Here is a 24,065-nt window from a genome sequence, read left to right as displayed (position 1 = left end):
CTGATTTTTCTCGAACTTCGGGGTTAAATGGCTTCCGTGACCGTCGAGTACTAGAAGCCGATACCTCCTCTTCGTACGCGAAGAAGTCCAAGTAATAAAGAGCTTTTCAAGCCAGCGAAGTCCAATTTCATCGGAGGTCCATCCATTAGGTCTAACCTCGAATCGCTAGTCCTCCGGGAGGCCGTCGAACCAGGATTCAATAAAGACTTTGCCTTTTAACGAACTTCGTAACCCAATTTTCGCCGACCGAAAGAACCGGGGTAGATCCACGTTGTTCGAGAAGATTCGCCATTTCTCAAAACATAGCAGGCCGGGGGGCAGCTCCACGAGAATCCATAGAGAGGATCCATTTTTGAAAGGATTCCTCTTCAATATCTGTTAATTTCGGGCAATTTGCGCGAGTTTCAGGGCGATTTGTGAGCCCGTTAAGGCGGTTCCGTACGTAAAGAAGAGAATGGTACAGTAGATTTCGAAATCGGCTTCCTCTCGAAACACTCACGATTTGTTTCTCGGCCCGTACCCGAAACCACACTAGTTCGGATTTGGATTTAGTGTCAATCATTCTTGGCTGGCAGTACAAGTTAGCTTACGACTAGTCCTAATATGTGTTAGCGGGGTCTCGGGTACGGGCCGAGAAACAAACCGTGAGTCGTTTTCGAAACCTACTATACTTCAAAACGACGCGATGCTTCGCGTATAGAGGCAATTTTTTGCTTCTTAAAAGCCTGGATAGCTAATAAGATCCTACCCTCTTGTTCTATTAAATTTTGAGGGGATCGGGAGCGAATCGGTGACAGGGTGGGTGGTTGAATTAACTAAGTGCTGATTCATAGACGCGTTTTCGCGTCGCTGATCCACCCGGTGGTGAAATACGTTAAACGTATTCCACTGCCGATGAGTCGGCCACCGTAAACACATAGTAAAAACGATACATTATCGCAACAACAGTTGTCTACATATATTTTTTCTTATAGCTTAATGCTTTTCATATGATATCTATCTAATTTAGGGAGTTTCGAGAAATTTACTAGTTAAATTAGTGACTAAGATACATAACTATATTTCTAGTGCTCAGCGATGTAAGTTTGGTTAGCGTAACAATGCAAGTCTTCAATTTGTTCGAAATTGTGCCAAAACACTAAAAATGCTTATCAATTGCCATCGGCAAGTGATGCAATTAAATAAGAACGTTGGTTGTTTAGATATAAGTGAGGAATTTATCGCTTTTACTATGAGTTTTACGGTGGCCGACTCGGTAGTGGAATACGTTACTGCATGCTGGTCCAGACAAGAAGCAACCCTGATCACGCAGACAGCCCCACGTGGTCGTTTGTACTGTGATGGTTATTCAGTTGATAGCATCGCACCTGCCCTCCTTTTCTGGACCAACCCATCTCATCAAGAAAGTGCGTCATGACCATGGGGCGAACGAAAAAGTGGAGGGGTTCATCTGTTTCATGATGTTGCGGTCAAGAGGTCTGTCTGTTTTCTCATCGAGAGTGGCTCAATCTCAAAATCTCAAATATAAAAGCAACTGTGTTCCAGCCCTAGCATGTTAAAATTTAGAAAGACTAAAATCATCCCAGATGATCGAAAAGAACCAAAACCGGTTCGTTTATTATCCTCTGGGACCAATAGCCACAAACCATTCTAGATTGGAGGCAGTGGATAAAAAAACCCTTGACTGTAGAAGGCACAATAGTAAACCAAAATGCTCGAATCAGGGTCTCCCGGGCCACTGCACACACTCAACCAGCTGCGCGGGGTCTAAACCGGCGAGGTGTAAATTGGAAGCCCAGCAATTAAGTCAATCATTGTAGTTGGCACCATCCATTGGTCGCAGGCCTGTACCCTGTCCCATTAGTATATAGCTTCACTGATTTGTCTCGCGGTGGATAATGGAACCAGGTGGTGAGTGCCATGAAGGTACTGGGTAACCTCCTTTGGTCGCACTGCATTCTGACACATCTTAAAATATTATTTGGCACTTCGTTGGGTCGGGTAAATAAGTGGTCTTCCATATTTAAGTATCGCCGTGATTGTAATACTTAGTTTTTATACTCGAAGCTTGGGATAAAACCAAGATGAGATTGATTTAGATCAACCCATAAATTAAATTCCCCCTAATGTCCCACTAATTCAATCAGTAATTTACGTCAATGACATGGCAAAATGTTATTATAGTTGGGGTGGTTAACTACACAATCGTAGGTAAAATCGGACTCAGTTCCGATCCTCCACCAAAAAAAAAAAAAAAAACAGATTTCAATCGCAGATACCTCTATGTATATAAGCTTATACAGGCTCCAAAGTGAACGGGGGTTTTCTCAGCTAGGTAGTTATATATTCTGAATGTTCAGACCGATTGGGGTTGTCTAGACCTCGCGACTTAGGGTCAGTAAAAAAACCGTGACCCAGAGGTAGCCCCATTTTTTCTCCCATAGTTAAGAGCAAAATCCCTAATTCGGATCGACTCCATCCCTAATACCCCGCGGGGTACCCAAAGACGCATAAGGGTTCTGGGTTGAGGCCTGTAACCCGCCGGTGGGCTATACTTGGCCGCGGAATCCTTTGGCGGTAACGCCTCGTAGTGGATATGGACTATATCTTAGCGACCAACCTTGGAAGACTTCTGTTTGTAGACTACAGGTCTCACGAGTTGACTTGAAACACTGACGTCAAACATGGAAACGTTACAGTCTAGATCAATCTTGTGTAACTATAAGTGCTCTTTCATCGGGGTTAAGGTTACAAGGGCAACCGTGAGTTTCAGTTTGATCGCACTTTTTCTAGGTATATGCTGTCCGCCAGCGTAGATTAACTTTAAGCTCGTATCAGTTCATACCGATTGGTTACATATCAGCGGAGTGTGGTTTTGGAACCGTGGGTAGCCTAACCACGGACGAATTTAAAAATGGTTGCGGGCTCGGATGATCGACGTACGTCATGTGGCGTACCTGAAATTGGCGGCGGTCATCCGCTTTGGATGCTAAATCTTAAATCAACATAGAGGGCAAAAAAGTTTAGTACTCTGTCCATTTGCGTCAGTACAAATTCTTGCATATCAACATCCAAAGCCAAACCAAGGTGTGAAACTCTGACGAGATACCCACCAAACTTAAAAGTTTCATAGATGACTTTCTTGCAGTGGAGAGCAGAAGTTGGTACTATAGGCAAATCCATGTTCCCACAGCAAGAAAAGGAGTACAATATCTGCAGGTTTTAGGTAACCTGCAACGGGTAACCCGCGGGGTATCATTAATATGATGATCTAGAAGCTGCAACGATAGATTTACGAAACCATGGTAGTATGTTGATAGTTAGATTCGTAATATATTTTTCCTCAATGCGTCTTCGTTCAAGCCATGTGATAGATCATAACACTCGGGGCTAGAGCATAAAACATATATGTCTATACTATAATATCATCATCAGAGATATTTTAAAACCTGATTATCATTAATATGATGATCTAGAAACTGTAATGATACTTTCACGTAACCAAGGTAATATTTTGATAGTTGTGATTTGTGATATATATTTACTAAATGCGTCTTCGTTCAAACCTTGTGATGGATTATGAGACCCAATATAGAAAAGATGACGAACTTTAACAACAGATGCGGGTTATTGGAGAGGACAGTGACATCTGAGTACCAATCTGCTCCCTGGGTTTAGGCAGGCCAGAGGTATAAATATGGATAGGAATCCTATCTCTTTTAGAACATTCCTACAGTTGCAAGAATTAATTAAGCGTGAATCCTCATTGGATATCTATCCAGAAAATCCTTATTCCACATCATGGTTAAGAAGGGCCCTACAGTTGGAGGTAACGGTGGGTCGGAGTTCAACCTCTGGAGTAATGATACGCCCGTGGCACAACTGGACGTATGGTACGGCAGAGGCAGTGGTGTTGAGTTCGAGAAATATACTGTCCTGAAGGGTATCAAAGTCAGATGGGCCGATAATGACGTTGACCTCGTCGGATCCTGCCCTCCAGAACAGCAGGACCCACTGCATACCAGCTTTGACTTCGAAAACTATGGAGATGATCCCCTTGAATGGATGGATATATACGGGTCAACCGGGCGTGCTGATTCACTAAGATTAGTGACTCGTGACGAGAAGGACTTCTTCGAGGCTGGAGGAACCGGAGGTGGCAAATGCACTCAACCTGCTCAAGGAAGAAAGCTATATGGGTTCTACGGAAGGGCAGGATATGATATTGATCAGCTAGGTGCCGTCTTCAGTGATTGAAAGCAGTGAGTTACGCAGATACGATCAATTTCATATAAATTTTCTAACAACGGACAGATGTCTACTTCATCAAACCTATTTCATGTCATTCAAGGGATCAATTCTCCTTCTATGACTTGCGATTCAGTTGATAGTTGTAGTTCAACATGCACCACCATGCTACTTTCTACAAAATCTAATGTTGGTATTTTTAAAGGGCTTGCACTATCCTACTGTTGTTTTGATGAATACTTGCCATTCAACATGTAGCATAATGCCCCTCTGCACCAGTTGATGTATTTAGCTCTTTATGCTATATGAATACGAATACCTACCACGGGACTTTTCATTGCACTGGAATAGAACTAGTGAGATCAAAGGATGATAGGAGACGTACCTGTGGGTTTGTATCAACAGCACAGGAACGAGCAATGAGAACAATATACAATGTAATGGACTAATTAAGAGAGACAGAGAGAAGAAGGGAAGGGACAGAGAGGCAGTAAAAACAAGCTACAACCAGCCAGGCCTGTCAACATAGTACGATATGGGCCAATCAGCAGGCCTTAACATGGCTGTAGAGCCCTTCCGACCCATACTTGAGGTCTTGAAGCAAATTAAAGAAGAAGATACTGAACTTGCATTTCGTGCTGCACATCTGGTGGGGTATATTCGATGTCTGTGGGAGTCTTGTGTTTCCAAACATACAGACATCCAGCAGCTCGAAGAGGAAAATAAGACGCTGCGAACTAGGAATATTCAGCTATACAACGAGGGGAACCGTTTGAAGCACTGCCAAGATGAGTAAGTAGCCCGCTTACATGCTATCGATGATGCGTTGGATGAAGTTCGGGGAAGGCTGATCGGTGTGCTCAAAGTTTGGAACGATCGGTCTATCGGCGACTTAGCCATTTTGCCGGAAGATAGGTTTTCCCGATATTAGTCTTTGCCGTCGAATAGGTCAAAGTTACTTTAAAGATTTGCATCGCTGCAATGATTCAAGCAAGTATTCGATGATAGCAAGTATTTGCTAGCCCTCGAATGAATCCCCTGATTCTATGTGCCTAAACTTCGCGGTCTACCACAATTGCTAAATAAGTTGATTTCTCACCGACTGAACTTCCGGCACTTCGAACAGCGTAATATAACAAAACCATATAGGTGGTCAGAATGCATAATTACAGCCGTCAAAGTCGCAAAGAGTGGTCTTTCTTCGTACGCGGCCAACTTTACCTCTAGAAATAAAAGCTAGCAGTATAGGACAACTCCAAAGACCGCAATCAGAAGAAGCACAATAGCCAACCCGATTGTCTAAAGCAAAGCATAACGTAGTTATAATCGAGTCCGGGAATAGGCCGTTATATACTCATCCAGCTATCATAAGAGGAAAGTCAAGCTCAGATAATCCACAAAGTGAAGAAAGAGTACGGCATCTCGCAGTGGTTGTCTTTCTCCCGAATTGAGTCCTCCTCTTTATGGGTTCTAGGGGTATAACCATTCTTTTCCCGCTGTAGACGGCGCCTCTCTTTCGCGAGTTCATCGCGCTTGGCAAAAAAGTCCTTTCGGCCCATAATCAATACAAAAGACGCTTAGACAGAAGATTTGTTGATTATTATATGCTAATGCCGCCATGCGGTTTGCTTTTATATCTGAGATCTTGAGCTCGAGCCGCTCTGAAGAAGAAAGATATGAGCAACATCATGAAACGGATGGGTTCTCCACTCCGTCCTACGCCCTTTGGTCATGACGTATCTCCTTGATAAGATGTAGTACTCCAAAAATTGAGGGCAGCAACAATGCTATCAACGAACTAACTATCACAGTATAGACGACCCTATAGGGGCTAATCCCTTCTGGGTATAGTCTGCGGTGGGCTGAGTGCATCAGTGTTGCTCACTGATTGGACACTGAGCATCACTAAGTAATCAGGGAGCACCCAATGAGCACTCACTGAGCACTCACTGAGCATCAGTCATTCTGCACGTGACTGATCTGAGCCCGTGCTGACATCTACTCAGTGAGCCTGAGCCAAAAGCGGCGGCAGATCAAATAGGAAAGCCCCACACGCCAGGGAAAATCCGGTACGTATAGGTGCATATATAACTATCATGAACTCCAACACAATGCAAAAATGGGAACATCCAATGCCAAAATAACAATTCATTAATCCCATGCACCGATGGATGCAACCATGCAGCTATTGCCTAAGACCATAAACAGAAGTGACCACAAGAATAATACAAGATAACGCCATCAGGTAGATGATACACCCGTAACACCGACATAACCATGTCCACCACACAAATCCATACTCCCCAAAAGAAGGCCGCCGCTGTTCAATGTACAGACCGATTTACAATCCAAGAAAGAAAACTTCACACTATCATGCTGATCACTAGCTGTTGAAGCTCCAACCGCCATTGAGCCGCAACCGCTGACGTTCGGCAACATCCTTCCGAATCTCCTCTTGAGTAAGGCCATCGGGTCCGGACCAGTTCGCACTGCTGGTGCGGTCACGGTATTTCTTGACTTTCTTATCCGCCTTGAAAGTATCCTCAAGAGAGAACGGTGCAATTGGCCCGAAGATCGAGTCAACTTCCATCCCATCCTGCTGCCGGAGAAGACCCTCCAGCTCCTTCGCCTGTGCCCACTTGGGAACAGGGAACATTTCGGAGTCGGAATCATCATCATCTTCACTATCGGTGTTGATCTCCGGCAAGTGGATATTTTCACCACTAGGGTACTTGGGAGATGGTTTGGCTGGTGGCCGCTGGGCGGAGCTGGGCGCAGGCTTGTGGGCGCTTGGTGGAGGAGGCGCATGATTTGGTTCAGCAAACGGTATCTTGCCGTTCGTATACGTGACTATCGGGTGAGCGGGTCGCTGAGGTTGGGCATTTCGGTAACTGGAAGAGGCCGATTGAGGTGCCATGGAAGACTGTCCACGGCCAAGGGTAGAAGGCTTTATAGATTCCCAAAGTCAACAATGTGTTCGTCAGGATATTACATGGATCCGATGGTACTAACCTTTCTGATATTTGATTGACGGATAGGCTGCGCCATTGTGCGCACAGGCGGCATAGGGTTGTGCTCATCCTCTGTCTTTCGCCGTTTGAACTCGCCAGTTGATTGCACGTTACTAGGTTTAGACGGCGCAGGCCGGTGGCTGGTTTCATCGTTGCCTCTCTTTGGCGGCTTGGCAGGGTTAGGCGCAGGTGGGTTGATGCTGCGGCCACCGAATGGCTGAATTGAGCTACCCAAACGAGAAGCAGGGCGGGAACCACCCAGGTCACTTCGCTGAGAAGACTGAGAATAAGACGGCTCTTGCGGTAGAATTGGCCCCTTGAGATTGTTAGCGGTATGAAAAACCCCAGATTGAAACAATGCGCTAACCTCGTTGACTATCTGCTGGCTGCCCTGCCTCCCATGCTTCCGAGCATTCTCTGCTTGTCGTTTCTTGATTGCCTCCATACGGGCGGCTTTGTGCGGATCTTCCTGAGCCGACCGTTCACGGCGCTCCCGTTCGGCCTGACGCTCCCTTTCGACCTGACGCTCTCTTTCAGCTTGGCGCTCCCGTTCAGCTTCAGCACGACTCCTCATCTCCTGCCGACGGGCCTCTTCCTGTTGTTGCTGTTGGGCAGCACGCTTGCGTTCTAGGTCACGCTTTTGTTCTTCCTTCCGGCGTGCCTCGCGTTCTTGCTCCTTCTTGCGGTCGTTGGCGACCTGAGCCTTGCGCTGTGCCTGCGTCTGGCTAGAAACAGAGCTCTTAAAGCTGCTTGCAGAAGATGATGTATGTAAGGATGTATTGCTACCCTTCTTTTTCAAAGTTGGCTTTGAGGCAGGGGCAGGGGGGGCTGCGGCCACAGCCGACTCCTGAGCACCCGAAGACGATGGAACGGGGATTTGTTGACGGGACATTGTGCTGCCAACACGAATTGACATGGGTTGCGGCGTGGGGCGTTTCATGGGCTCGCGAGTGGGTTTGAGAGGACGGCGGTCATTTTGCTTCGGTTGAGGGATGGCAAATCTCGAGGTAGACTCCTGAGCTGATTCAGGTTCGCGCGATTGTTGGCGCTGTGACTGGGAGGTCTTGTGTACCGCTGAGCCTGCCCTCTCTTCTGGCTCGACCGAGGAATTATCCTGAGCGGCTTTCAGCTGGAGGACTCTTTGCTTTTCTTGTTCCCGAGCTTTCTCAACACGTTCTTCTTCTTCTTGATCCTCACGCTCCTGCTCTTCCCGTTCATGCTGGCGCCTTCTCTCTTCTTTCTCTGTTGAGCTCCGTGTCCGGCGGCCTTCTGGACGTTGAGGACTGGTGATAGGGACTGGCTGGGATAGATGCTTGGCATGTTTAGTTAATGTGTCAGTACTTGGCTGAATGCGTGCCTGCTCAGGCGAGTGTTCCATCCGTGGTGTGTTGCCAGTGCTTGAGAATAGGCCTTTGGCGGATTTCATAATGGAGTGTAGTTTTAGCTTCGAAGCACTGATATGACCGTCGAAGCGTCTTGGCGAGCCGGTTGGAGTAGTAGAAGCATCAGCACCACCATGAGACAAAGACGCGCTTTGTTGGTGACTGTGCGGTCGAGGTGAAGAGAACACCGAGGTAGATGATTTGGGACGTTCGGGCTCTGTTTGCAATGCATCTTTTTTACTGACTGCTTGAGTCTTTTCGAATTCAGCAAGCTTCTCCATGACATCCGTGGTCTTGCTCTTGGAAAGCTCTGGTTTTAGGGGAGAGCTCAGAGGCTTGATCCAGTCATCGTCCACCGACATGGGCTCTGGAGCTGGGGCCTCATGTGCCCTTTCGCTGGAAGCATCGGACTTTGCTTCAACCTTGGAAGCCGGAAGGTCTGGGTAGGGAACCTGACCAACCGGTAGCCCAGAAGCGGACGGGATTGACTTTCTGGGTCGGGATGGCTGGAGTTTGCCTAGCATGCTGATTCTATCATGTAGTGACTGTGTAGACTTTTTGCTGTGCATCCTGGTAGCCTGGTCAGGATCCGCTTCTTCACTTGGCTCTTTGTCGTTGTCAATTTCCAACGCTCGGGAACCGGCATTATCGTCTGCCGCAGCTTGCGGAATTCTATGGCCGCCAGTCTGTCTGCCAAAGTAACTGGGACGCCCAGCAGTACTCATTTTAGCTAGGTCAATATGACTTGTTCGAGACTTCAAAGGTTCCCGCGCAGGAAGGGTAGCAAAGCTCAGGCTGCTTTTGCGAGCGAATGGTCGCTCTGGAGTAGAACCATCCGAAGGAGATCCGATATCATCGAGATTGTCGAGAATTGTGTCGTCTTTCGTGATATCTTCCATATTCTCGTTATTTAGGTGAGATTCTTGTGTCTCGATAGGTGGGGCTGCCGGGGATACTGGGGCTGCCGGGGATACTGGGGCTGCCGGGGATACTGGGGCTGCCGGGGCCTTTTCTGGAGACGGCTCAGGTTGGGAGACAACCGGATCACTCTCTTTTGGTTCAGGTTCCTCATTATCTCGCTTTCCCGAAATTTTGACATCTGGCTTTGATTTTGTTTTCTTAGTCGGAGTCGACATGATTTCGGGTTCAGATTCTTCGGGAACCAATGCGGCCGGACGTGCTGTTCGCTCCTGGGTTGGGGTTGGGTCCTTGTTCGGCTCAACGGTCTCTCCGCGGGAGCGGATCTCTTCCCGCGCAGAATGGAAGGATTCTTCATTCGTTTGCTGACTAGCGGAAATGTCGACCTCTTGAGTATCCAGCTTCATGGGCTCGTCCCGTTCGAAAGGTTGGGTAGAAGGCTGAGTTGAAGCCTGTGATTCTTGTTGCACGTCAGGAAGTACCATTTCATCATCATCGGGCATGCCATGATAGCCAGAGTCGGTATTATATGTTGGGAAGGAGTTCAGATTTTGGGTGAGATCGGGGTATTCAGGTTGCGAAGCCTGCTCTGTCGCGATCTTGGTGCGGGGCACAGGCGATGCCGCCACGGGAGCGGGCTTAGAAACAACACGATGAATGAACGGGCTCGGGCTTGCTTGGTTTTCCAACTGTTTCTGGGCAGATGAGAAGATTTCGCTCAAAGGCTGCAAGGGGCATTAGACGAGAACTGTTGAAACCAATTCGATATGGAGAATACTCACCACTCGAGACTCGTCGGGGACACGCTTCCGAGCGGTTCGAGGCGTCTTGCCTCTCATCTTTCCGGGCGTCTTAAACACGTCCGCGAAGTTCCTGTGTGATTGTTAGAACCGAACAAGACATAATTCATAGTGTGCGGTCGCAACTCACGCCTGGCCCTTGGAGAAGATTTCGGTCATATGTTCATTTAACCAGTCCATTTCGTGTCGGACAGGGTATTCCACTTCTTCCATTTCTTGTTCCACTAGCTCGGCCATGTTTTCCTTCTCTGCTGCAATCCATGGCGCTGAGCCGACGGGCTTCTGCGCCCTCGCGCTTGCCGCCATGATCTAGACAATGCGCCGTTGGTGAAAATTGAGGAAATAGAACTAGGAATTAACAGCGTATGGAGAGAGTTGTAAATTGTAAATGTACAATCATGGAGATTGTGGGTTGTGGGTCGCGCTGAGTTGTCGGGGAATGGAGATGTCGAGAATCAAAACAGACCTAATCGGGTCGATAGCAACGCGTGGGTCACGTGACCCTTTGTTTTGTTAAGGCAACTTCATGTCTTCGTTTTTAACACTGTAACTTCAATTTCGATATTTTTTTTTAAAAAAAAATCTCAATCAAACACATCATGCCGCTTGGGGATCTTCACTCTCTTCGGAGCCCTCTTCAGAGTCCTCGTCGAAGTTATAGTCAGACCCAGCACTACTATAAAATTACTACCCATTAGCAACGCATTCAGTAACCACTTGCTTAGCAGGAACGGTCATGGATATCCCAGCCCCTTCCAAATATGATCATTTGATATAGATCCAACCCAAATTCCGAGGCAATGGGCGGCTCCAATTGACTCGGAGAGGGGGGATACAAACGCTGGCGTACGAAGACGCATAGGGGTCAGGCGTCAAAACCCAGTTTTAGAGGACCTTGGTGCCTTAATGCCTTATTTTAGAACGGCAGAAAAGAATAAATACATGAATTACTATTACACGTGCCTTAATAATCAACGTACAGCGTTGTGAGGTAGGGTATATGAAGCTTTTGCCCTCCATACAAATCAATGCATCTCCATTTTCTGGGTGGTTGCAAGTCCGAAAAATGAAGCTTTTGACCTCCATACAAATCAGACATCTCCATATTTTTGGCCGGTTTAATTGATTTGTATGGAGGTCAAAAGCTTCATTTTTCGGACTTGAACCACCCAGAAATCCGTGGATGCCTTATGTTTATGGTGTCAAAAAGCTTCATTTAGGCAGGTTGATGTATTAACAATTTACAGTACACTGTATAGAGCGGTGTATGAAGCGGTGGTAATCCAGGCATTAAGGCATCAACATCCCCCCCCAAGATTGGGTTTTGACGCCTGACCCCTATACGTCTTCGTAGATACAAACGCTGGCGATCATCCAAGGCCTCCTGCCAAGGCCGCCACATTACAGTTGCATAATAGGACTGAAGTTGACCAGGTGCCACCTCATCACTTATCCAGCGCCGTCCGCCAAGCATGGAACTCCCCGCCCATCTAAATACGGAGGTATCAGCCTTGGCTGAGAGCATGTTGGTGCCATCGGCTCGCTGGAATCGCCATTGGTCGGCCATTTCGCCCGCAATGTAGTCCACTTCGTCTTTGCGTCGCTCGCCATATCATCAGAAGTATGTTAGGGAATCGGGATTTATGCCTAATACCGAAATAAGATAGATTAATATACTTGCATACACCTGGGCAGAATAATATATGCCCTTCCTAACCACCTAGCCATGCATAGAAGAGAAATGTGAATTAATACGATGATGCACATGCGTTATTTTGTTCGAATTGCTTGGATTTTAAATGCGTTTCAAGCACTGAAGACATTTACTCTAGTTATTTAAAAGCCAATTTATCATTGCAATACCCGAAAGTCCCTCGGTTCCTCCACATAACGCGCAGTCCATTTCAGAATGCCCTTCCCCTTGATAATGTCCACCAGTGACACAACGGATTCTGATATATACCAAAGTAACGGCTTCCCTTACTCGGCATCCTCCTTAATTTTCGACTTGTCCAAGCTTCGGAAAAGAATCCACAGCAGAATGGTCGCTCCACCCAAAAGCCCCGTCAGAATAGCATACATCGTGACCAGATGGGGGTCCTTGGTGAGCGGAGTGAAGGCCAGGGCAAGACAGGTCCCGACCCCAGCCATAGCGAGCCAAATTGCTTGAACCAGGGTCTTCATACTCTTAGGCGCGTGGTTATAAGCATACTCGGTTCCCGTGGTAAGGCAAAACACCTCTGCCAATCCTCCACCAAAGTAGGTCGGAACTTGGAGAAAGACGGAAACCTGGTTGGGGATAGTGCCACCATTGGAAGCAGGACATGAAAGTGGTGTATCGTAGCATGGCCCGGCCTGGTAGATGAGCTTCTGAATCACTGTGGTGTAAACCATGGAGAGAGTCAGGAAGATGAATCCGGCTGTCATCCGTGCAATCGGTCCAAATGAGATTCGTCGCTTTGTAACGTAAGGATAAAGCCCCTTTTGAACGATGGGCGCAATGATGATTCCCGAGATTGGCCCAGCAATCTTCATCATGTCATTCGGGATACCGTACGTGACCATCTGCCCAGCTTGAGAGATCAAGTTGCTGAATATCTGGTTATAGCAGAGCCAGTGAATAGGGAACAGAATCCTAGGTATATGTTAGCTTTGGCGGTATACTAGAAAGGATATTAACATACAATACTCGGCAGGTCAGGAGACTCCTCTTAATTTCTTCAATAAATGAGTCTGCCCAGGGGACCTGTCGGCCGTGTTGATAAAGCTGGGCGTCTGGCTTTGCGGCATCCATTTTGAAGCCACCGGTGATCCCATACCGTAAAGCAGCGCATATCTGGGGCATAATGTTGCTTGTGGGCGAATGCCGGACTGGTTTATCCACATGTTAGTTAATCAATTCATTGCTGTGCTAGTAAGTGTGCACTCACCAAAGTGCTTGTGGCCGAGTAGTATCGGGATCAGGACTAACCACATGGCGCAGCATGGGACCAAGTAAGCGAGCCAAAAACCAACATATCGTTCCAACAACGGTGTGGAATCGGCCACGAAACACACCACGTTAATAGCCCTGTTTTTAACGTTAATTGTGATGCCAAAAGAAAGAGGTCAATCTACTCACCAGTAAAAGACGTTGTAGATATAAGTGATGGTCAACTCTCGGCTGGTGACAACTCTCTTTCCCCCTTTCTGAGTCTTGATTCGAAACTCGGTCTCGTCATATTGGTCGGCTAAACAGTATCCGCGTCAGACTGGTACATTCAAGTCTAAGAAATCGACTCACCAATAAATGGTACTATCGCAGTCTTGAATGCCCCTGATCCAATGGCCAGCAGTATACAGGCAGTTATCACTCCGGCCAAAGCCGCCCCCTCATGAATCGCGAAGGGCAGGGATGTCGCAAAAAGAACAGTTGCCCCGATGGCCTCAATGCTGCTATATCGTTAGCCCATCAAACAAAAACAGGCAGGGTAGGGTAAATATAAAGAAATATAACTTCATAGTACCTAGCAGCGTATATCATGGTCTTGTAGCGACCCAACCAGCTATCGGTAACAATGGCAGCAGGTACGGGCACGATATACGACCCGATGATTACCGCATTGACGATGTTAGATGCAGTAGCCTGATGCAAGCCCAGTGCTCCCGGAACCACACCACCAGGTGCATTTTGCAGGTAATTCTCTGTATTTACAGTCAGTCGAACAATGTTGTAAATGGGGAGGTAACCACGCACGTATAGGAGCGGTTGCCCCGTACCAGACAAAGCGTTCCAGAATACCCGCGAGGCATGCTACCCAGAGCCGAACTGGAACTCTATCAACGACATGAAGGAGATCACGCACTTCGTCTTCGGTGGCCACGCGACCATCATCGCTATCGGAAGGGGTAGGTATACTATGATTGGCATGGAGAACCGCATGGTCTTGGAGCTCAGAAGAAAGACCTGAATCCTGTTCTGTTTTCGGCAAAGAAAGATAGGCACAGGCATCAATATTATCGCCCTCAATACGAGCTTGGGGAGCTATCACCAACCGTGGCTGTAGGTTAAGCTCTGCGGTGATATCCGCAGAGCCATGCACACCTGACATAGGTCCCGACATTTTTGAATGTAGATTGTTCGGTGGAAAGGACACGTTCGATTTAGTTGACGAGAATTTCCACGTGGATGCAGAGACTGTAGACTAGAAGAGAAAAGATGGCCTAAACCCCGGGGAATTCGGGGGGCCGTCGGGCCTTCTTAAATGTATTCGGACTTAATGTCGACAGGGATTATATTCCTAGGACAGGTAATCGGGACTAGTTTCAGCAAAGATAGAGAGAAGACAGGCCAATAAAAGGACGTAATGGCTTGATGTAACCCTTAAGACATACATCCCTGCTCTTATCGTGCGCTCCTCTCTGACTTTTCGATTTGGAGTTGTTGACCAACATTGGAAAGATAACCCAAATATTCCTTCATCAAGACAAAACAATGTTGGGGGCTAGTTTTCACATTGTATCCCATGCTCGAACATAATAGCTCGATGACAAAGTGTTTCTACTATTTATTAACCCCCTCCAATCCTTTATGTTTGGCTACTAAGCACATCATTCCCTATATAAGCTGTCTTTTATCATAGCGCCGAGGATACATAGACACAAGATGTGGTCCATCCGTAGCGACGTAAAAGAAAGCGATTATTCCATGGCAAAAATCCGCGAATTGGAAGTTATGCTAACCATCATTAATAATGGTTTAGAGAGATTTGTACTTAATATGGAACCGAGATAGTCGGCTCGAGGCTGAAAGATAGGACTCTCAAGATTAAAAATGGGACTCACATAACTAACTAGTTACAACAACCACTTGCTGACTGATGACTGCTTGGGAAAGGCTGTGTGATCGAGTGAGAACCTTTAAGGGAAATTTGGCTAAGAGAGTTGTATTGAGGGAATATAGGTCTAAGACTACTAATTAGCGCAATTTAAAGCACATCAATTTCGGATCTCTTACATAGTACTCTGTACATTGCGGGCGACACACCAAAATGGGGGAGTTAACAATCAATGGATCAGAGGAGCCAATGTGTGATTGGTTTCAAATTACTCCTTGCCCTACCTTGGAGAAACTCTAGACTACATCCACTCAATATATACCTACCTAGTTAGGTATACAAGAATGTTATGAACCTACTATTGGACCCTTTCGTATACTAGCGCGTACCGTTTTCTCTTGGAATCGACAATATGCAGCTTAGTAGTGCTTGGATAATAACACCTAATGGCCCGACGCATAACGTGATTTATTCTTCCCTCTATCTGGAAATGTGCAGGTTGCGGGCGAAGTCCTTAAACCAGGGAAATACATTTAGTACACAAAGCCTTTGGATTTTGATGCACAACTGGATTGTCTGATTGTCGTTCTACCTTAATTTGTATTGTAGAAATATCGAGGTTCTCTACCTTCTTGTTGAGATTCCCGAATGTTATAGCTTTTATACCTATACTACTATCACTAAAGTGATATATACATAACGCTGTTTAAATAATGGGACTTTAGGAGATCTTGTATACTAGTGTGCCTGTCCCTTTGTTAAGGCTAGTGAACTACACTCTATGCCGTGTGCACCACGTTCCGTTAGTAGCACACAAAGCTTTATGACTCTAAAAGCTAGAAAAATTCACCTGTTGACTGATCAGGTGCCCCCATATGTAGTTTAGATATCTTCTCTCTCCATATTACACATCGGTGGACATTGTACGGAGTACATACGTATATATAGCTTCGCGTGGATGAACACTATAATTAATAGGTGATAACAAAAGTACATAACTAGTTCAAGGCTACAACATAATGGTCTTTGGATAGCCGTATAATAACTAGTTAGTTACTAGATGCTGTACTTGTAGTATTTAGTATTTCCAGTTGATCAACTCCTAATATAAGTTATTTCCAGATCAAATTAAGACCAAATCAAGACCAAATCAAGATCAAATCCAGATTTAAAAAGTAGATTCGTCATTCATTCGAGATATAAGACACTCCAATCCATAGCTGTTCGGGCTTGGCAACGCACATGACAGCATCACAACAACCTTGGCCTTGGGTCAAATCTTCCCTTATCTTTTTTCGGTGCTCTCCTTCTTTTTCTTTCCTTCCTCCCTCCCCTTCACCCCCCTTTAATTTCTTTTCAGTTCACGTCTTGACTCAGTTGATACGCTTCTTACGAATTTTCTAATTTCTCCTTCATTTCTCCTAAAAATTTCCCCTGAAGTGCTCCTCACAAATATCACCGTTATGGCTTCTGGTGACGTGACCTACCCTAACACGGGCAGTAAGGTAAGAAAATCAGAAAATCATCAGGGCACATCAATTCAACAGAATGAAAAAATATGCTAACCCAATCATCCTGCAGTATTATGCTCTTTTCTTTTTCCTAGATTCCGTGGCCATAGGAGACTGACCTTAACCCCTCCTACGCTCAGACATCAGCGATGTTATTACCAAGGGTAAATAGGAATCCGGAAGTCCCCGAAGCCACCCAAAGTATGCTGACCAGTTTCTTGACAGGCCCAATTGTCGATAATGTGAAGTCCGAAGCATCCCGCACCGGCGATGAGCTTCACGATCTGAAAAACTCGCGTGTGACCCCCTCAACCACCACTGCCGATGGTCAACCATTGACTCGTATGTCGTGAGAACTGGATTGGTTGGATATAGCGGGATATTAACGAGTGTCTAGCCTACCACTCTTTGATGTATAGCCTTCTGAGCGTGAGTTGTCGCCCGAGTCTTCAATTTGGATAGCTTGTTAATCTCTCTGTGTGTGTTTAGTGGGAACAACCCCGTGCGACCGCCGTTTCCTACGCCAGCGTGATTTGTTTCATCTTCGCCGCCCGTTATCTGCCTCTCCTCCGCTGGGCCTTCAAGTTCCTGTACATGTCGTTGGGATGTGAGTTGGTCGCGTGACCTACGGTCAACAGAGTGGTCGGTTAACAATTGTGTATAGTGACTGCCACCGTCGAAGTTGCTGGCCATGTTATTCTCAAGCGGGGAATCGCCAGTGGATTCCGCCCCCGTCGTTACTACACTGTCCCCAAGGAGACCGTTGAGGCTGTTCTCGAGGACCTTGAGCAGCTTGTGGACTTCTTCCTGATCGAATTCCAGCGCATCTTGTTCGCTGAGAATGTCCTCCACACCATTTCGGTAGGTTGCAACAGTTCAAGGACAAAGACGAACCAAAAAGGCAGAGACTAACGGCTTGTCAGGCTTTCGCTGCTGCTTTCACCGGCTACTGGCTGATCCGCTTCCTTCCTTTCTGGGGCTTGGCTGTGATTGCCGTGACCACCACATACTTTGCCCCCCTTATCTACATCAGCAACCGCGAGATCATTGACGAGCAGATTGCCAACGCCCAGGAGATCATCAACTCCCAGACCAACCAGCTTCGGGATATGGCTGGCGAGCGTACCTCGCACGCCACCGGCTTGATGAAGCAGTATGTCGGCGAGTACAGCTCCAAAGCTCAGGGTTACATCGGCTCCCGCCGCTCTACCTCCCCAGAGGCGACCAAGCTTGTGAGCCCGATCAAGCGTGAGACCGTTGTCGAGTCCGCCAAGACCGAGCCCACTGCCGAGTTCACAGCCCCTGTTGCCGAGCCCGCCGTCAAGCACGAGGACTTCCCCGAAGCCCCCACGGCCGCTCCTGTCGCTCAGGCTCTCGAGTCTGACATTGTTGCGTCAGTGGAGCCGGTCGAGCAGGCTGATGACCGCGAGCCTCTTCTGGCTATTTGAATAAGTCCCAAATGATACTAGGTCATCTTAACCGGGAATATTAATTGGGCTCAAATTTGAGCGTCAATCAAAAATTCAAATTCTTGAACGGATATCATTATTTTGGCCATGGCTATTGCCGGATATGCCGAATGGTACGTGAGATCGGTTTTTGAGTCACCTTTTCTTGTTGGGGATCCCTCGGGAATATATGAGCTCTGATCGCCAAATCCTCGTGTCGACGAACAAAAAATCAAGGAGAATTCTTGAGCGATGAATGAGCCGTCATGTCTCTTGTTTTCCCCTTTGTCGTTATTTTATCTCACCTTCTTAACACCCTGGACATTTTTATCAGTCGACTTCTTTTTCACCAAACACCCTTTGTCTATGTCTTTCTCGGCTTCATATTGTTTCTAATGGAATCACATTTACATAAATTCATGATCTTAACTTGGCTTTTCATACATTCCCAAGGTATCCCTGCCGTGTGCCCGTCCTCGAGCCCTCGCGCAGGGACCTCGACCACTATCTATTGTATACGTACTACTCACTACTCACCACTCACCAGGAAACTAGCTCCAGTCCACATCCTGCCACCTCCATGCGTCATAACTTCCATCCCAATGCACAAAAAGCCTCGATCCAACCCACTTGGGTAGTTGCTCAAATTCCATGCAAGTGGCCTTGATCACCCAACAGTGCAAGGCAGCCGTTGAGTTTCATCCCGGTCCACCGACTCGGCTCCCTATTCGCCGCATCGCGATTCGGGCCAGTCTGTGCCGGTTTTGTTTTCCCTTTTCATTGTACTTCCCCTCTCCCTCGAAGAGTTGCCTTGTTCAGTCGTGCTCGGAACTGTGTTTCCCCCTTCACCTCTCACACCCCGTATACCCCGGATTCGAGGGCTGTGGTACAGATCAGTGTTGTGGGATATCTGTGGGTGAGGGGTATATTTTGTGAATCTCAATCCTGTTATCCTGTTGAATCAGGTGGGGGATTCGGGTCCGATTTGTATTCTGTGTTCAACGGGTCGAGATCTAGACCTTTTTGTGATAGATGTCAGCCTTTCGTCTAGTTGAAACTTGGATTTAGTATCGAGTCTTGCAGGCTCATGTGAGTATAAACGGTCCGTGTATTCTGTATTCCTTGTCCGCTGTTGAGATCGAGACCTTCCTGTCATGATACCACAACATCTTCAAGGCCATTCAGCTCTGATCTGAACGATGAGTATGCCAACTTCTTGATAAACATGTGAAAAAAGACGAAAACTCCTTGAAGGGTAACCTGAAAGAGTCAATCTTACTAAGAGGCTCGATTATACATCATGGAAATGAATAGGGAGGGAAAAATAGCTCGAAAAAGGCCTAACCACCAACAGCAGCATCCCAATTGAGACATGGCTTCTTGTCCCCTTTTCCAGAAGCCCGGGATCCGAGACGCGTCGCAGACGGGGAACACGCATGTCCAGGTTTACCGCTCTTTGGGGCTTAATAGAGAATGTTTAGCCAACACTAGAGTGTCTAAGACATTGGAAACCAGTCTTCGTTTCTGGTCTCTTATATCGGTCTCGGCTGTTGGCACTCTTTGCAGACCGACTCCAATGCAATTAAGACCCCCCTCCCTCTCCTCGAAAACTAGCCCGGTTGTGTTGACACCTAGTTGATACCTCAGTCCTCGACCTTTCCAGTCTCTGACCAGATTGCATAGCGTTCTGCCGGCATCTGTATGCACCGTTTTCTGCGGTGCTCTGTTATGCTGCCCCAGCCCGGCACCGATTGGTGGAAGGACCTCTTGTACCTGTTGGAAGTCTTATGCAGACTACATTAGACTGGCAGGTTTGTACAATAGTGGGTTGCGAAATGGACTGGGAGAAGTCAGTGTGACACTTATGGTCTAAGTCAAGTTCAAGCAGAGAAAAACAAAAGATAAAGACAGGAAAAGTGGGCTTCAACAGCCACCAACTTGTCGGACTACTGCATAGAAGGATGCATGGAAAGTTCTTTGAAGTCGTTATTATGTCTCTTACGCTTCTGGAGAGCCCATGTCTCTGTTATACACACGCTCTTGGACTTTAACCAGCGGTCGAGTTGGGAGTGAGGAGGGTCTCAGATTGGATATTCAAACAAGAAAGGAAAAGAATAAGAAGAAGTGCGGTATAAACCTGCATGCAATAGATAGTGAAGAACTACTCCAGACTTTGTAACAAGATCAAGATCGCCATTTGTTTGACCATATCATTCTCAGCCTTACCCCATCTATCAAATGTATAGACTTGTACAGGGTACACTGTATAGGCATGGAAGCGTGGCACCCAAGTGAAGATCCCTGTCACCTTTTTTCCCAAAATCTTTGATGTCAGAAGTTTATCTTTGCAGCACAGCTTTTTCTCAGATGCAATTCACGGACTCGCCAGGCAATGCAGCTTCCCGTCATACAAGGAGTAAGTTTCTCTGCAGCTTGCCGTGGGTCTGAGACCTCTTTGAAGCTCATCCTGTTGAGCCACCATGGGGTATGTAGTCTCGTAGTCTCTTATTGGACCATTAAACTGGTGTCCTAATGCTCCGTTTGCTGCGGTACTCTGGTTCTAGTCTGATGCCAAGGACGATCTGACATGGGCTCTTCGATAAGATGTTGAAGAAAAGAGCCTTGAGAAGGTGGGACAACGGTTGAGGACTCTATCCCAGGATATTAGAGCATTGATAGCAGAGCTAGATATTAATATAGTAGTTAGTTGTACGCACCTATTGCCGCTACGGGCTGTTTGCATGCAGCGGTGACTCTCTGCGTTTCCAAATGAAATCCAGGATATCCACATGGTTCCTGAAACGGTTGTTGCCATGCGTTTCTTTCATTGATCTCTTTCGGGGAGAGAGGCTTGGGTAGTCGCAGTTGTGAATGTGAATCAGGTTATGCCTCGAGAGAGGAGAGACACAGGTCTCAAACCATCTGTGTTCTGTATTCTGTATTCTTGTGTTCTTGTATTCTTGTATTCTTCTGTTTTGTAATTGCTTCCAGGGGCATCGATGGAAATCAATGCACACTGCATCATCAGTCCAAAGTCGAAGATCATTAGAGCTTTCACTTCCACGCGGAAGAGACAAACAGCCCGTGGACTCGTCCAACCTCAAGGACCCTTGTGATATGGGGGAGATGAAGAGAGAGAGAGAGAGAGAGAGGTAGAAAGGTAGAGAGATAGAGAGAGAGGTAAAGAACCGGTGAAGCCCATTCACATCCCCTCGTGTCAGACACTCTCCGAGTTCTTCTATTCACCGCTGTCTTCTCTGTCTCTTGTCTCCTCGAAAGTTGTCCGTATTTGCCAACAAACAACTCCTGTACATGTACTAACATCTAGGAAGTTGTGCGGAATAAACCTTCGAACAAAGGTCTTGGATTGTCTCGCTTTACTTTGTTTCCTTCTTGCAGGTTTGACTTACTCTGTCTCTCAATCCTTCTGGAAAACACCTTTTGTTCCAGGAGGCATTAAGCTCCTTCTTTTCCCCCGGAGACTTCCTTCGTACTTCTTCAACATTTTTTTCTTCCTTCTTTCAAGGATAGCACTTGAACTTCTTAATGCTATCTATCAACTCCCTGCTGAATCCTCAGCCTGAAAGGCGAATTCCATATCCTTCGTTTCCTGCCAACCGTGAGAAGCGGCAGAAGATGGCCAAGGACGCCCCAATCTTCCGTCGTGGCAAGATCCAGGGCGAGTGTCGCTATCCTCCTTGTGAGGAAAGAGATGCAGATCTGGAGAAGGCTCATAGAGAGCTGTCGTTGCGTCCCATGGGCTGCATCGCCGACTATCCTCGTCATATTCCTTATGCCAGCGACAAGAAAACCTTCCAAGAAAAGACCGGCCGAGACAGTTTCCATGGTATTTGCCGCTGAATATGTTTTGATATTCACGTCTGACTCTTCTTCCATTTAGTCTTTCAGTACACATTCCAAATACCTGGCGAAGAAAAGGAATGGCATGTTATGTGGGACTACAATATCGGCATCGTTCGGATTACACACCTTTTCAAATGCAATGGATACTCCAAGGTAAGTTCATAAGCCAGCTCTTTCCATATATTCTGGATTTCTAACTCGTTATAGACCACCCCAGCCAAGATGCTAAACCAGAACCCAGGCCTCCGCGATATCTGCCACAGCATCACCGGCGGAGCACTTTCCGCTCAAGGTAAATATCTGATCTTTACACCTTCTTCTCATACCAACCGATTCCTTGGATAGCTATATCTGATACCTTTTGCTTTTCCCATAGGATACTGGATGCCCTACGAAGCCGCCAGAGCTATGGCAGCGACCTTCTGCTGGAGAATCCGATACGCCCTAACTCCACTGTTTGGCACCGAATTCCCAGCCATGTGTATCCCTCCAACGGACCGCAAATTCCATGGCCGCATGGTCATCCCCCCAGAGGTCGTGCAGCGTGCCACCAACACCTCCAACTACTATCGCTCTTTGGAGCTAAAGTCCAGCGCCGGAAACAGCCCCCCAGAAAGCAACACACCTTCTTCAACACATACCCTTCTCCATGGCATGGGAGTATTGAGCCCACAAGATTCGTCCTTGAAACTGCCTCCGCTCAAGATCCCGTTCGCCCACTATGAGAGTAATCCCAACGCCCGGGGCTCGATGGAGCCTTACTGTATGTCGCCCAAGAGCCAGTCGCCTATGTCTAACTTCACCCCCATCAACCCCCCACGCAGCTCCGATGTGATGCCTCGCTCGCGGGTCGAGTCGCCCCGCGCTATTCTCCGTGCTGTCTCAGATGCCATGCGCTCCGAGAATGTCCCGAATGGTACCAGCGAGGATAGTGACACTGAGAGTTATGGCTCGTCCAACATGTATTCCACTCCAAATTGTCCTTCTGTGGATGGTCATATGGAAACCGACAAGCCTGGTGATCTCGATGAGCCCGCCACCGCTTCGGATGTGGCTGCCACACAAAGCGAATACGATGACCTAACTGACTCGGACGAAGATTGGCAAATGGACGATGTTAACGATGAAGACTACCGTGGACCCCGTCTCAAGAGGACTCTTGGTGGAGCATCGCTTGGCAAGGACGGTTCTATAAGTCCTGGATTCCCGACTAAGAAGTATCCCAGTCGGAAGTCCCGAGCTGCACGTCCTGAGCCGTCGCCTCACTTCACCCGTGAGGTAAAGGCTGCCGAAACTCTTCTTCGTCTCCACATGAATGAGCTTGAAAGCACCGGAGGTGACATCGAGATGGAAGATGACGAGTCGATTTCACCTGTTGGCCCTCGCTCTCTTGATGGTGACGAATCTCGTGGTCGTAAGCGACGTCGAGCTTCGCTTTGATGACTGATTGCGCTACAATTTGACATGGGAATGGCGTTTACGGTCTATGAGCTGAGAATCTTTGTGTGGCGGTGCTGTCTGTATGCATTTTGTGTGGAACGTTTGTGTGATTTTGATGGCTTTACTTGGAGTTGAGGGTTTGCATGTTCAAGTCACTGTCCCTTTTATCTGTCCGTTTTATTTGATTCCCATGAAACATGAGTGAGGGACTTGATGGATTAGTTGACACTGGAGGATATTTAAGCAGCCCGACCAAGGCTACAATGCAACTACCTTTTCAACTACCTTTTCTTTGATAATTTCTATGACAATGGGCTAGACTGGACGGCGTTAGGTGTGAAATGGAAACTCAAGAAACGAGGCTATGATTTTATGAGTTCTTTGTCCTATGTTTACCTTGTTTACCAGCATTAGTGCCTAGAACTGCATAACTAGTAGATGCCACTGAGAGATCTACGAATGAAAAGATTAAAATTGAAAATCTCGTATTCGCCTTGCATGCACTGGCTCTGCCAGATCTCCATAAAATACCAAGAAACTAAGACATGGAGATGAAAGAAAATAAAAACACAATAGAGAGCATTGCAAACACAGGGAAACTTCGAAAATGGGCTTCCGACCCTCAC

General features: G+C 47.0%; 6 protein-coding genes across 6 annotated transcripts; 4 read left to right on the top strand and 2 right to left on the bottom strand.

Moving 5' to 3' along the window:
• Window positions 1-3,801: 3,801 nt before the first annotated feature.
• N7516_001999 (uncharacterized protein) lies at window positions 3,802-4,257 on the top strand (the record flags this gene model as incomplete). Its single annotated transcript, XM_057214719.1, has 1 exon — window positions 3,802-4,257. One exon carries the CDS (start codon window positions 3,802-3,804, stop codon window positions 4,255-4,257), a length of 456 nt encoding a protein of 151 aa, XP_057076602.1.
• Window positions 4,258-4,807: 550 nt separating this feature from the next.
• Window positions 4,808-5,044, top strand: N7516_001998 (uncharacterized protein; the record flags this gene model as incomplete). Its single annotated transcript, XM_057214718.1, has 1 exon — window positions 4,808-5,044. One exon carries the CDS (start codon window positions 4,808-4,810, stop codon window positions 5,042-5,044), a length of 237 nt encoding a protein of 78 aa, XP_057076601.1.
• A 1,587-nt stretch (window positions 5,045-6,631) lies between these two features.
• N7516_001997 (uncharacterized protein) lies at window positions 6,632-10,665 on the bottom strand (the record flags this gene model as incomplete). The annotated part of the gene is made up of 5 exons (XM_057214717.1): window positions 6,632-7,195; window positions 7,261-7,575; window positions 7,627-10,284; window positions 10,342-10,432; window positions 10,490-10,665. 5 exons carry the CDS (start codon window positions 10,663-10,665, stop codon window positions 6,632-6,634), a joined length of 3,804 nt encoding a protein of 1,267 aa, XP_057076600.1.
• A 1,674-nt stretch (window positions 10,666-12,339) lies between these two features.
• N7516_001996 (Proton-dependent oligopeptide transporter family) lies at window positions 12,340-14,462 on the bottom strand (the record flags this gene model as incomplete). The annotated part of the gene is made up of 7 exons (XM_057214716.1): window positions 12,340-12,994; window positions 13,044-13,230; window positions 13,290-13,429; window positions 13,481-13,589; window positions 13,643-13,791; window positions 13,866-14,043; window positions 14,096-14,462. The coding sequence occupies 7 exons, from the start codon at window positions 14,460-14,462 to the stop codon at window positions 12,340-12,342; spliced, it is 1,785 nt and encodes a 594-aa protein (XP_057076599.1).
• Window positions 14,463-16,594: 2,132 nt separating this feature from the next.
• Window positions 16,595-18,135, top strand: N7516_001995 (uncharacterized protein; the record flags this gene model as incomplete). Its single annotated transcript, XM_057214715.1, has 7 exons — window positions 16,595-16,676; window positions 16,828-16,851; window positions 16,913-17,029; window positions 17,085-17,116; window positions 17,177-17,294; window positions 17,352-17,548; window positions 17,611-18,135. The coding sequence occupies exons 1-7, from the start codon at window positions 16,640-16,642 to the stop codon at window positions 18,133-18,135; spliced, it is 1,050 nt and encodes a 349-aa protein (XP_057076598.1). The 5' UTR covers window positions 16,595-16,639.
• A 3,546-nt stretch (window positions 18,136-21,681) lies between these two features.
• N7516_001994 (uncharacterized protein) lies at window positions 21,682-23,439 on the top strand (the record flags this gene model as incomplete). Its single annotated transcript, XM_057214714.1, has 4 exons — window positions 21,682-21,982; window positions 22,037-22,152; window positions 22,207-22,291; window positions 22,376-23,439. 4 exons carry the CDS (start codon window positions 21,682-21,684, stop codon window positions 23,437-23,439), a joined length of 1,566 nt encoding a protein of 521 aa, XP_057076597.1.
• Window positions 23,440-24,065: the final 626 nt, after the last annotated feature.

Source organism: Penicillium verrucosum, assembly GCF_028828655.1.
Source record: "Penicillium verrucosum strain IBT 35672 chromosome Unknown utg000001l_segment0_segment0, whole genome shotgun sequence".
Lineage (NCBI taxonomy): Eukaryota > Fungi > Ascomycota > Eurotiomycetes > Eurotiales > Aspergillaceae > Penicillium > Penicillium verrucosum.
The sequence above is the reverse complement of the archived record's forward strand: the minus strand, read 5'-3'. Positions and strand labels throughout refer to the sequence as shown.